The sequence below is a fragment of the Hemibagrus wyckioides genome, linkage group LG02 (assembly GCF_019097595.1).
Source record: "Hemibagrus wyckioides isolate EC202008001 linkage group LG02, SWU_Hwy_1.0, whole genome shotgun sequence".
NCBI classification, from domain to species: Eukaryota; Metazoa; Chordata; class Actinopteri; order Siluriformes; family Bagridae; genus Hemibagrus; species Hemibagrus wyckioides.
Genome location: NC_080711.1, coordinates 928,507 through 942,414, shown reverse-complemented (window position 1 = coordinate 942,414; position 13,908 = coordinate 928,507). Strand labels below are relative to the sequence as shown.

General features: G+C 42.3%; 2 protein-coding genes across 2 annotated transcripts; one reads left to right on the top strand and one right to left on the bottom strand.

The window, feature by feature from the left end:
- Positions 1–8,132, top strand: LOC131366877 (uncharacterized). Its single transcript, XM_058411837.1, has 8 exons — positions 1–669; positions 1,852–1,967; positions 2,144–2,188; positions 2,370–2,494; positions 2,612–2,648; positions 2,958–3,151; positions 3,363–5,140; positions 5,426–8,132. The coding sequence occupies exons 3-8, from the start codon at positions 2,159–2,161 to the stop codon at positions 5,548–5,550; spliced, it is 2,289 nt and encodes a 762-aa protein (XP_058267820.1). The 5' UTR covers positions 1–669; positions 1,852–1,967; positions 2,144–2,158; the 3' UTR covers positions 5,551–8,132.
- Positions 8,133–8,192: 60 nt separating this feature from the next.
- si:dkey-16l2.17 (serine protease 27) lies at positions 8,193–13,792 on the bottom strand. Its single transcript, XM_058411887.1, has 7 exons — positions 13,151–13,792; positions 12,965–13,032; positions 12,283–12,315; positions 11,952–12,117; positions 10,912–11,183; positions 9,805–9,971; positions 8,193–9,180 (listed from the first exon to the last, which is right to left on the bottom strand). The coding sequence occupies exons 1-7, from the start codon at positions 13,162–13,164 to the stop codon at positions 8,932–8,934; spliced, it is 969 nt and encodes a 322-aa protein (XP_058267870.1). The 5' UTR covers positions 13,165–13,792; the 3' UTR covers positions 8,193–8,931.
- Between the last annotated feature and the right edge of the window lie 116 nt (positions 13,793–13,908).

The window sequence follows — 13,908 nt, the reverse complement described above, 5'->3', positions numbered from 1 at the left end:
ATCATTCATTATGTTCATGTTCATTGTTAAAAGTGCTATACAAATAAAATTTAATTGAATTGAAATAAAATTTGTATTACCCAAATGGAGTCTAGCAAATGTAAAATATTTAATGTCATTTTTTCCATTAATTTATTTCTATTTAATCGCTTATTCAATTTAATCAATGTAACATATAATTGATATATCTCAAGAAAATCACTGAAAAAGAATTATTTCTGGCACAGATCGGGTAGCGTCAACAGTGGTGAACCGGTGACAGGGTCATGGGCGGTCAAGGCTCATTGATGCACGTGGGGAGAGAAGGCTGGCCCGTGTGATCCGATCCAACAGACGAGCTACTGTTGCTCAAACTGCTGAAGAAAATAATAATTAATGCTAATAATTAATAATTAATGCTGGTTCTGATAGAAAGGGGTCAGAATACACAGTGCAGGACAGTTTGTTGTGTATGGAGCCGCAAAGCCACAGGCCAGTCAGATGCCCGTGCTGACCCCTTTACCGCCGAAAGCACCAACAATGAACACGTGAGCATCAGAACTGGACCACGGAGCAATGGAAGAAGGTGGCCTGATCTGATGAATCATGTTTTCTTTTACATCACGTGGATGGCCGGGTGCATCTCCTACCTGGGGAACACATGGCACCAGGATGCACTATGGGAAGAAGGTGAGCTTTGGGCCGTACTGAGTTGTGAAATGTGTGGCAGGTGAATAGTTCTCAGCAGTAAATACGTTCATTCTTGCAAAAATTAGCAAATATCAAAGGTTTCTAGTTTTGACCCGTGTGTATAATTGATGCATAATTACAAAAACTGTGTTTCTTTATAAAGTAAGAAAGGAAAACTAAACAAAATGATTTGTGGTAATCAATACCTGGAATAATAAATAATAAAATTAATGTTTTTAAAGATTCAGCAAAGAAGCATTCAGCCATGATTGAAATAACACAGGGAATGAATACGGGTCAGTGTAGACCCATGCTGTGTATTAGATGGGTAGTGAGACAAAAATTATTTTTATTCAAAATGTAAGAAAGGAAAGATTAAAATAAGGATTTGTGATGATCAGGAACAAGTTAATTGAGGAACCCCTGTAATACTGAATGATGAAATTAATTTCTTGCAAAGATTATTATCATTGTTATTATTATATTATCCTCCACTTTTCAGCACCCTCAGAAAAAAAGGTGGATACCACAAAAATACTTTATATCGTTATACCTGTATTATATATCTTTATATCTGAGTTTATATTTAAAAAAAAAGCGTGAAGAAAATCAAACAATAAATAAATAATCAATAGTAAACAAAGCTGCAAATGCTAATCATGCTAAGCCGCCATGTTAAATCAGGTCAGTGTGACACACAAAATGGCGGACACGGACAAAATCTCCTCTATTTACACAAATTTACAAAAACTGAAGTAATATTTAAGCGATAATTATTACATTTTCCTCACATTTTACTCTCACTTTAAAAAACAAACCCACATTTAGCTTCCATGCTAGGGGTTTCACTTAAACCAGCTACATTAGTTAGTAAACTGTGTGTAGTTGGTTGCACTGGAGGCTGTAATTGATGTTTCTAGTAAAACTGTGTAAAAGTGAGTTTTTATTGAGGTGATTTTATCGTTAGAAAGTGAATATAGTGCGGTGTTAACGGCGTCCTTTCACCTCAGAGCCTCGCGCCAATAAACCTTCAGCAGCACTGAGAGACAGAGCGGGAGCTGCTACGTGATTGGCTGACGGTGCAACAACGCCGTACTATGATTGGCTCCCGCGTCGAATGACTGAAACAGTACCCGCCTTCGACACGCCCACATTTAAAACTTTTTTTTTTCTTTCACCCAGGTTTCTATAGAGCGCTAACCTGTCACAGAAGGTTCGGTGACGTCACAGGGGATCTGACGTGAGGGGTCTAAACCCGACTTCTGGTCATTTACTGCATGATCCACATTACACCAGATGTAAGCTCCTACACTCATTATTATTATTATTATTATTATCATCATCATCATCATCATGTGAACTCAGTGCAGCTGTGGTTGACATGCCGATGTGTTTATTTGATGAAAAGAAGTAAAAATGCAGTCATTAAGATTTTAAATATTAAAATGTCTCCTGTCTGTCTGTGTTTTTGTAGATATAAAAAAAGAAGATGGGAAATTCCCAGACACATGAATCAAAGGTGAGTCAAGTTGATGTGAATCAGTGAATCAGTTGGAGCAGAAACAGGATGTTCTTTCATTTGATTCTGGGACTGAAACAGGCTGAGTGCTAATATTTATGCTCACTGCTGTAGTTATTAAAAACTGCTCAAACTGCTAAAGCACTGAACCTGCTGTAAAATCTCCATGTGCTCTGTGTAGATAAGTGAGGAGAGGAGAAGTAGCAGATGTGGACCTGCTGGAGTGTCCACTCCGGACCCCGGATCTGACCAGAGACAGCGGTGTTTCAGAGACATTTTGGACCTGGTTCTTCAGCTGAGTGATGAGTACGCTCTATCTCTGACTCTCAGTAATGTTTTATTCAGTTTATTTACACTTGAATCCATTATTAGATGCTGATTTTCTCTCTCTCTCTCTCTCTCTGTGTGTGTGTGTGTTTAAAGGGAATGGAAAGCCGTGAGCAGGGACATGGAGAAGGAGGTAAGAGTGTGAGAATAAGGAATAATGAAGAGGATGTAAATATGAGAAGGAGTAGATTGATCTGGCTAATGAAGAGATGAATCAGTGTATTGTGTAATATTCTATTGGTTTTATTGATGTGAGAAACAGTCAGATTCAGTCATGTGTGTAAATCTCTACAGTTATTTAGTGTTATTCATTTTTATGTGAAGATAATGGGTTTGAAGGGCAGCAGAGTTCAGGAACTGCTTTCATTTGGTTGGAGATGTTGTAATGTCACTGATCACATTCATATTCAACAAGCTGATCTTCTTTCTTTCACTTCAAAAGGTCTCAAGGTTTGAGTTTGTGGCTGCTTGCACTAAAATTGTGACCACAGTGTCGTCTGCTGTCGTTCGACGTTTAATGATACCTCTCAGTGAAAGCTTCGGGATCGAGGCGATTCTGGAGGCCAACGACAAACTGAAGAAAATGGCAAAGTTGAAATTGAGCAAGTGCTCTTCCTCAGACGCCTCAGCTCAAAGGTAAACTTTACTGATTTCACACTTAATATTCAGAAGGATCAACTTTACTGCACTGTTTAGTCAACACCTGACCAATCAGAGTCCAGGGTTCAGCAGCTTGGTGGTGGAATTACTAATCACATGGGTTTTCTGTCTTTTATCATCAATTGGCTGTTCATGTGTGTGTTTGGATGTGAAAATAATCTTTATTCTTTTCTGTGTGTTTATGAAGTTCCCCTATGGAGGCGTCTGACTTCATCTGTGAGCTCTCTCAGAGAATCGTCACGGAAATTAAAAGTGCGATGCTGGAGGCGATCCGGAGTATGGCATCAGGACCGAGGCCGAGCTGCTCCGCGAGGGCTTCATCACCTGCAGGAGATCTGATCTCACCACTAGATGATCTCAGCATCGCATGCACTAATGAGATCTGTGAAAGGATCCTGGCTCTGTACCATTCTGAAGAAGGTGTCAGACCTAGAGGAGAGACAAGTTCAAGAACATCACTAAAGTCTCACCAGGAGGTCAATGGGATAATGAAAGGCTTGGAAGAAGTTGTCTCCATCAGCAGGTCCTCTTCCTGGTTTACTGTATCCTCAACCGTATCCTCAACAGTCACCTCCACACCTGAACCTGAAGTGATGACCCCTGATGATGCTTCATCACCTCCTCAGGCTGAGAGACCTTTCAGTGAACAGTTTTTGAGCAAAGCATCACAAGCAATCAGTGAAGTTCTTCTAAAAACGGAACAAAAAGTCGCCGCCTCAGTGTTGCCCCAAACATCCACCCCTGCCTCCACTGAACTGAACTTCCTCATAGAGCTGGTCAAGAGCACAGCCACGGAAATTCTGCAGAAGTTATTTTTTATACTTGTACAATCACTGCATGAACATTTGTCAGGTGTCAGCAGCAGCAATGCGAACCAGTCTGGACCAGAACATGAGCAGATGTTCCTCTCTGATGCTCAAACAATCCACATGGACATCCACAAGCAGGTGTTCACATTCATCTGTGAGCGGCAGCAAGCCGTTTTAGAGAAAAGAAACTGTCTCTTGGACGTCTGTTCTGTAGCTGCTAGCGAGCTTGATGTCAGCGCAGAAAACACTCGAGAATCTGCTGCTGATGAACTGTTCCTCGAGGCCACTAATGCTGCAAGTGACATCCTGGAGAAGACGCTATCTTCACACGATTCCACAGTGAAAAGCTCAGGATCCAGCACAGTGACGCCATTGATGGAGATGGATCTGGATCATGTCGTCTCTGATATCGTAAACAAGGTGATCAATGGAGTAGCTCTTGAGGTCAGAAAAACTGCAATGAAAACCAGACAGGAAGCTCAGGTCTGTGATGCTGATCTTCACTCAGCTCCTGACTCAAAGAGCTCCTCAGGCTTTTCTGCTCTGGAAAAAAGTGTGGAGCAGGTTATAGATGCAGAGAGGAAGCCTCTGCCTTCAGCCCCAAACAGGTCATACATTTCTCAGCATTTTTTCACTGTGGTGCGCGATCGGTTGAAGGCTTTCTTCACTTCCTTAACTGCTGCTGATGATAAAAGTGATGAGGATCAAGTCGTTTCCATCTACATCAGTGAGGACGGCATGGTTCATGAGCTAAAAGAGCCGGATGTTAGCCAGAATTTAAAGGATCCTTTTCTGGAGAAAAGTTACAAGATCTTAAAACCTGTCCATTTTCCCTCTGATTTCATTGACAAGTTGGAAGAGGAGCAGAATGTGCTGTATGCTGGGTTGAGTGATGGGAGTGACTGGAGTGACTGGAGTGATTGGAGTGATGGGAGTGATGGACATGATGGGAGTGATGGACATGATGGGAGTGATGGACATGATGGGAGTGATGGGAGTGATGGACATGATGGGAGTGATGGACATGATGGGAGTGATTGGAGTGATTGGAGTGATGGACATGATGAGGATCAGGAGAAGAAACAGAAGCCTAGAGTTCACTTCGATGTGAAGGGGATCCGGCCGAGTGCGTCCACTCCTACAGATGTCCACTACGGTAAGTCTTTAAAATGAAAGGAAGCTGTGATTTTTGAGGTTTCCTCCACGTGTCCTTTAGTGTAGAACAGGTAGTTCAACCTTCATCAGTTCTCTGTATCCTGATAACAAATGATGATGATCATGTTTGTTTATGAAGTTAGCTAATGATAATGATTTTTAATGAGTGTGATGATCATGTTGAAGAGTTTTAGGTTTTTTCCGTTCCTGCATCGTGTGTCCTGATAATCAGCTAAAACAGCAGGTTTGGTCATTTTGCTGTAACTCTGCTTCTTCTCTTCTGCAGCTTCAGACGGACAATCGAGGACCTCGCGGACGCTCTTCAAGAACACTTGCAGAACGCTGGGCAGGATCTTCTCCAACATCTTCAAGACCTTTACCTGCTGCTTTATCCCTGACACCGCTCTGTAAACTGGTCAGAGTGACCATTAACCAAGTTACCATGGTAACAGACAGCAGCGAAAGAAATACAACTAAATCAGGGGTACTCAAATATAAATTTGAAAGGTCCACTTACCAAATTTCCATTCAGTCCAAGTTCCGGAAAAGTGACGGTCAAATTCCAAATAGAGAACTCCAACAAAAAAAGGTAATCCCCAATACTTTCGAACTATACACAAACGACATGGTAGGCCTTTTAGTGTGAAAGGTGACACCTTCTTTGCGCCACCAGTTGTTTAAACCTGGGCATAATAGGTGTGAGGGCCAGGCGGAGGCACTGATGTAAGTGTTCATTGGTGAGTGTGCTGCGGTATGTGTTTTTCACCATGTTCATGGTTGAAAAGCCAGATACACAGCAGTACATTGAGGGAAACATGGTGAGAATTTGAAGGGCCATCTTCTGCAGGAGAGGAACACCTGCTGCAGTAACCATCTTTGTCCAGAAGGTGGCAAGGTCACTGAGATTCCTGCAGTGCTAGGTTTTCTTGGAACTCAATTAGCTCTGTTTGCAGAGAAGCAGCACTGGCCCATGGGAAGACTTTCGTGGCTTCATTTGAGAATTCTGCAATATTTTTGACAAGAAATGAATTTTCGATGCACAGCAAGACTTGTTTTCCCAGAGGGAAATCTTCAAAGTGAGTTTGGAAATTTTTAATCAGCTTGTCCAGGAATTCAGCATAATTGTGATTATGATGTTTTCCTGCAGTCTGATCCAAAAATCTTGGGAAGTGAAGCAGGTCCTGCTGTAAGTCACATTTGAACACCTCCAGTTTCCTCTGGAAAGCACGGACAGCTGACATGAGGTCACACACTGTGCTGTTTTTGCCCTGGAGATTCATATTAAGGTCAATGATATGGGAAGTAATGTCAGTTAGAAAAGCAAGAATTTCCATTTCCTCTTCATTCTTCATGAAATCCACAAACGGTTTGGCTTTTGCACTCTTCTGATCCAACAGAAATGTCTCCAGCTCTTCCCGCAGTGCCCAAAACCGCTCCAGTACCTTACCTTTACTATGCCACCGGACATTGTTGTAAAGGAGCAAATCATCAAATGTTGCATTCACCTCTGTTAGAAATGAGCGCAACAAACGATGTTGCAGAGCAGAGGATGCTCTCAGATAGTTGACAAGTTTCATGACTGTTGTCATGACTTCTGAGTACCTTTCTCCAAGGCTGGCACACAAAACCATCTGGTGAATTATGCAGTGGTATGCCATGAGGTCAGGGTGGTGAATTCTCAAGTGTGACACTAATCCCCTCTCTTTCCTAATCATACATGGCACGGCATCAGTAGCACTGGAAACAACATGCTTCAGGTCTATCTCTCTGTCTCTAAGCATCTGTGTCACTGCTTCAGAAATGTCATCCCCCCTTGTGTGTCCATGGAGGTTTGTGAGACCCAAAATATCTTCATGAAATTCTCCCTTTTCTTCAACAAAAAATCTGACAAAGACCAAGAGTTGTGCATTGTCTGTGTTGCCTATGGATTCATCCACAGCCAATGAAATGAATTTGGCTTTTTTATAGCAGAGCTAAGTTGTTCAAGCAAATCACCAACAAGTATTTCAGTTCCTCTTGCAACAGTGGAATCAGAACAGGGTATTTGGCTTATTTTCTGGATTATTTCATCCTTTCGAGTCCCTTCAAACAGAGCAGTCACCACTTCACTCATACACGTCTTGACTATTTCAGCATCAGAGAAGGGTTTCTTGTGTTTTCCCAGGACCCATGCTACTCTTAGTGAGGCTTCCGTTGCCCGCTCCTGTTGTGTGGCTGATCTAACTATTACACTGCTTGTAGCTTCATAGGATGATTTCAGCTGGTTTATTTTTGTGGTCCTTACCTCGTAATTTTGTTCAAAATGTGCATGCTTGGTTTCATAACGGCGTTTCACGTTACCACTTTTGATGATTGCTACCGTCTCGTTGCAGATTAAACACATTGGTTTTCTGCTTCCCACGGGGAGCAAAAATGCATATTTTTCTGTCCACTCACTCTTAAACTCGCAGTTTTCAAAATCAACTTTTCTTTTCTTATCAACGGCCAGCTTTGAGCCCGCCATTTTCACTTTCAGTCAGCAAAAAAAAAAAAGTCAGTTATTGATACTTGCACTGCTCGCAAACGATGAGACTGTCTGTTCACCTGCCTGGCCCAGAGAACGTGACCGGTAGATAAATCTGGCTGCCATGTGTGAGTGAGAGAGTGAGTGAGTGAGTGAGTGAATAGTGGGGACGTTGCTATAGCGATGCTGTTACAGCTGCTATGATTGGACATAGATGAAGCAGCCAAACCGAGTAGAAGCCTCAAAGATATATAGCGTGGAATCACAATTGCGCACTACATTGAGAACTCATTTGGATTTTGATTAAATTAGCATGTTGGTTTTGGCGTCAGTCCAGATTTAACCGTGTCTGGGTCTGGAAGCAGACTGCACAGTCCGCCTATTGAGTACCCCAGATCTAAATGAACAAATAAAGAAGTAAAATGGCTTTGTGTGTATTGGATTATTCTAATAATGTGTTTTTTTCTATTAAAATTTTATCTTTAAATTGTTTTCTATTTTGAAATCACTTTCTACAGAAATGAATGACTTTACATCCATTAGTTCATTTCACTGTGTGTTTATTTGTGAATATTAAAAAGTGGATTTACACTCACCATTCACTTTATTAGGAACATCTCTCCTCCTGCTTTATGCAGTAATCCAATCAGTTTATCACGTGGCAGCAGAACAATGCACTCATACAGATACAGGTTGTATGATGGATTTATGACTAAACCAGTTTACATATATATATATATATATATATATATATATTACCAAAGGTTTTGGGACGTCTGCCTTTACCTGCACATGAATGTAATATGGAATGTAAACTCACTCATCCATGTCTTTATGGACCTTGCTTTGGTCACTGGTGTGCAGTCATGTTGGAACAGGAAGGGGTCATCCCCAAACTGTTCCCACAAAGAGCATGAGATTGTCCAAAATGTCTTGGTATGAAGCTGAAGCATTAAGAGTTCCTTTCACTGCCGAGCCCAACATAAAATACCAGTTTGAACTTTAGAAAATGAAGCAGCAATAAACACTTATACACATTTTAACTTAGAGGTAAATACCCAAGACACTGAAGTCATTATTTCATTAAAAAAAAAAGAATGATATATAAAAATAAAGCTTATAGCGTGGGTTTACACTTAAATAGCTGTTTATGTTTCTCTCGCATGGCAGTGTAGATGCTGATTAATTCATGAAGTACATTCACCAGATCATCAAAATCTTTTAAACTCCTTTTCCTTGTTTCCATGCTGTGGGTCAGTATTACATCATGGGTCCACTGAACACACTCACTACCTACCCAACATCACCGCTGTGAGAGTCACACTGAGCACCATGAGGCTGTGAGCTGCACGGGTACAGGCGCGGTCCAGCAGCTGGGCGTCCGGCACCGTGGAGCGGATGAAGCCCACAAAGCTGGACACTCTGGCGTACACGCCGGGTCTGTTCTTCTGAGCACATCCCAGTCCAAAACTCACAACACCCGCCTGGATCCACGTGCCATTCCCGATGGAACAGACGAGGGGTCCGCCGGAGTCCCCCTGAGAGAGGAAACATCTTCACTGTAACACAGGATCTGAGCGCTGAGTGTTGTTCACATGTGAATCAGTTCCCTGGAGCTAGATGCGATCCTGGGTTCATAATCTGATCCTCTTCATAATCTGATGTTTCACAGTGTACATTCTTAAACCCTGGCTTAACCTTCTTCTGCCTACTTCCTAATTGTTTCAGTGTGACGCATTTTCCCCTTGCTATGGTGCGCACTCCTGATGTTCAGTGTTCTGCTGCCTGATGCTACCGTGCCATTTTTGTTTAATGTTGCTATGACCTGGTTTGCACATGATATGAGGCATGTGCTTTTCAGGTTCTGATTAGTTGTCTGTTGCTGAGCATGTAGCCGTAACATTCTACACACACTGCATTTTTTTTACACTGTATTGGAATCAACATTATAAAAGCTTCAGAGCAGGCTTTCAGAACCCCGGGCAAAAAGCTGTGCTAGCCCTGCGTTTACATTACACGTGCCATACAATCCTCTACTTAGGGTTAACTGAGGGGTTTAGAACGATGAGAACCCAGGGCTAAGCACAATGAGAACAGCCCTTTTCCCCTCTAACCCTTTCGGCCATGGTGCAGATGTGTACAGGTACATTTGTGGTTCCTACCTGACAGGAGTCCTTGCCTCCCTCTTGGTATCCAGCACAGATCATGTCTGATAAGATGGACACCGTGTCCGAGTTATACGAGTTGACCTGGTACATGGAGTTGCAGGTTTCTTGGTCAATAATGGGCACTCCGACTTCCCGTAGCGTCCCGGCTCCAGACAGCGAGACTGTAAAGGGAAGAACTGCGTTGATCTGGTCACACTTACAGCACAATGAAGGATCTTTATTAGGCATACTTCACTTCCTGTTTGGTAAAATGTATCAGTCACATGGGTTTCCTGTTAGAGTTACCATATTTGGGACAGAATCTATGGATTTCGCTTCACAACATGAACATAAAAGAGAAAAATGGTACTTTGACACAACAGATAACATATCTAACCCTAATCTAGAGAGCCTCCAAGTGTTTATATCATTATATCAACTAATTAACTAATTTTGCTAATGAACCTGTGCTAAACTGCACCACAGTACAGTAATAACAGCAGTGAAGGGAAAATAAGGACGATACAGAATTTGTGATGAAGTACAGCTCTGTCACTGGTCTAATCCTGCATCTCAGTGAGGTGGTGGTAGCTCAAGTGGTTAAGGCTCTGGGTTGTTAGTCGGAAGCTCGGGGTTCAGGCCCCAGCACTGCCAAGCTGCCACTGTTGGGCCCCTGCGCAAGGCTCCAGGGGTGCTGCATCATGGCTGACCCTGCGCTCTGACCCCAGCCCTCACTGTACAGTAATGTATATGTGACAAATAAAGGCTACTTACTTAAATTGGGAGAAGGTGAGATTAAAGGACTAAAACTGATATTATTCACGTTAGGCCTGACATGAATTTTCACATCCAGAGTGTTTTGGTGATAAGATGGTATTTAAATACCTGTACACGTCTAATCTTTTCCATCACACTTCCTACACTGTCCTAACAATCCTAAAGGAGCAAAACCCCACACCGCTGTGTTTTCAGTCACAGCTCAGTGATGTCTCAGCTAACTGGAGTAACGAGTTCATGTAAACCGATACCACTGTTTATTTATCTAGCTGAGCGGTCATCCTGCTGCGTCATGCCCTTACAGGTGAAGTGCACTTTGCTGAAGCTGTCTTGTGGACCACTTACCTCCCTCTTGTGTGTCCCCCCAGCCTGTAACGTAGCACATGGTTCCATCGTTGAACTGAAAGTTGGTGTTTGGCAGACAAACGGGCCGAATATGGACTGTCCAGGTGAGCGGCGAGCTCAGCTCTACGAGTGCCACGTCTTTGCCCTCTTGAGGAGCGGAGTACCCCTGTGCCACCACCACCCTCTTCACTTCCCTCACCGTCTCAAACTGGTTAGTGCCGTCGAGCTGATAGCGACCCATGTAGAGATGGTAGGAGGAGACATCGGATGGGCTAAAGGAGAAGACAGTGGGGTGATCAATATACTGGGAAATACCCTACACATGTATTTTTAACTTTATTCCAACTAATTGTGAGGATGAGGTAAAATAGGATAATTAGAAGCTAAATCTGGTTCAGGACTACAAAGTTTTCATTGGAAAGAGCGGTGAGGAGACAAAGTTTCAGGATTCATTGGCACCGTATAGAAGCCGTGGACACGGCACAGTCTCTGACCCCGAGTACGAACGTTTACTCCCTTGTACTCTTTTCCTCGGTTCATCAGAAGCTATGTCCTTCGAGAATCTGCCTTTCCTCGCCTGTTAATAAAATGAGCTAACCTAATACTCTGTGTTCTACCTCTCTCCCCTGGATCTGGACCTCTCTGGACCTGGCTGATCCTACTTCTGTTCTCATCACTCACTCACTGCTGCTGAGGATGACCACACATGGACACCCTAAGGGCGCACCGTGAGATTACTGTCATTGATACCACTTAGAAACCATGAAGATGGCTGTACCTCTAACAGTTCACAGTCTGATTGAGACTTTAAGTCAGAACTATAATTGAATGTTCATACTCAAGATCCCATTAATACAGATAACACTTTAATACTTCAATTTATACATTTTAAATTGATGTCCAGATTTCTTCATAGCTGCTTTGTGACAGTGTCCATTGTTAAAAGTGCTAAACAAACTGAACTGAAGTGAATTGTGCAGGTGGAATAATAGCTTTACTCTAACTCGAGACGCTATAGACCATTAAACACAAGGGCTTACTCGGGAAAGCAGTGCGCTGCAGACAGAACCCAGTCTCTGGAGATGATGGATCCTCCACAAACATGGCCGCTTGTTTCCATCTGGATGTCCACTTGCCACGGCCATGCCCCGTCTCGCGCCTCGCTTCCTCCTACGATGCGAGCTCCAACAAGAGGCTTTCCACATTCTGCAGATCGGTCAACACGTGGGTATCACATTTCAGACAGTGGATAGGGTCATGAAAAGAAACCCCACCTTTTCTCATTTGTCTTTGAGCTCAGAGAGCTGCAGGACACAGACGTGGGAACGCTAATCTACACTTAGTGCTGAGAGAAAATGAGAAGATAAGTACCTTGAGTGTCACATGTTGGGATGAGGAAGACACCTGTGTGTTTAAGAGACTGACCGTGAGGACCAGAGTAACACAAATCAACACACAAAACATGTACAGGTGTAGATGTTAAGATATCATGTTTTTAATCATCATATATATCACAGTATTTAAACAGTTGGGAATTGTTTAGCAAAAAAACCCCGACATGATAGTGTGACTGAGAAAACTGTGGAAAGCCCCGAGAAAACATAATAAAACTATATGTAATATTAACCTCATTGTTTCCTGACATCCTGTACACTACCACAGGATATATTTATCACAGGATCCATGGAAGAAAATAAGAAAATGACTTTTTTTTTTGCCCCATACTTCCACAGGTATAAATCAGACAGGTGAAAAAGTTCCCATTCTTTTACATTTTCTGAGGAAAAAAAGGAAATTTATGTTTTTTTAAACAACAAAATGTTTAAAAATATATTAAAATTAAACGGATCCAAACGCTGGAGAAAAAATATCTTAGAGAAGATTGATTATTTTATATCAGTGTTTGGGAAACACAGTGTCATAAAGAAGATCCTTAAAGAAAATTGTACTTTTTTTGTTTTTTATTCACTCATACTAATAAACAACAACAACAACAACAACAACAAGACCTGAAGAGCCTCCTGCACTTCCGGTGAGGAAATAAACCATTCACCTGAGGCGAGCATGGCGATGACGAGCTCCGTCCGAAAATTCATCATTCCGTGGGCGAAATACACAGCGCTGTGGAAAGATTCGGACTTCAATCTATTTTATTTAATGCCCAGTAACATCAGGATCATTACGATTATATTTTTTTAAAATTCCTATTCAAAAACAGCGAATAAACCCATATTCTTACCTGATGCGTAGCATGATGCTAATCCAGCGGATCGTTAACTCCCTTACTGAGGTGAACCAAGAGGATGAAAAAAAAGTAATTTCTTGCTACTCAAAATATGTATATATATCTTGCTATTCTAAAATAAAAACTTTTAAATTCCCCAGTTTACCGTTTGTTTTTTGTAAATTCGAGCTCATATATAAATATATATATATTTACAGTTCTAAAATCACACATAAATCCAGCGAGGATGTAAAGAGTAATAAAGCTTTGAGGAGAAATTTAAAACGGCTCGAGAGGAGAAAACGCTCGCGATGTGAATGGCCGAGATTCCTGTGTGGCACCTGGGAGGCTGCACCTGTCCACAGCGGCCAATCAGAGCTCGCCACGTCACTCCGCTCCCAATAGCGCCATTGTTCTCCTCCTGCTGTTATACCCCGGTTTCTATATGAACATCAAAGGCGCATTGTGAGGGACGTCCCAGCCCCCCCCCCATCCCAACCTCAGGGCATCACGCCTCCTACACCTCACCTCCTCATTTTATTCACATTAAAGCTTTCTTCTGTATTGAAATGTAAAGTAAGATGATTTTGGTGGGTTTAATAAACACTTTGCTGGATAACACGACTCTGGCTGGACAGGTCACCTTACACCCGGCGTTTACACACCTACCACCTGAGCGACAGGTAATTCCATACAGCATCCTCACATCAATCATTCATACATCTGAATTTGTGCAGGTTTGGAGCCGGATACCGGAGCACACTTCATTCTCG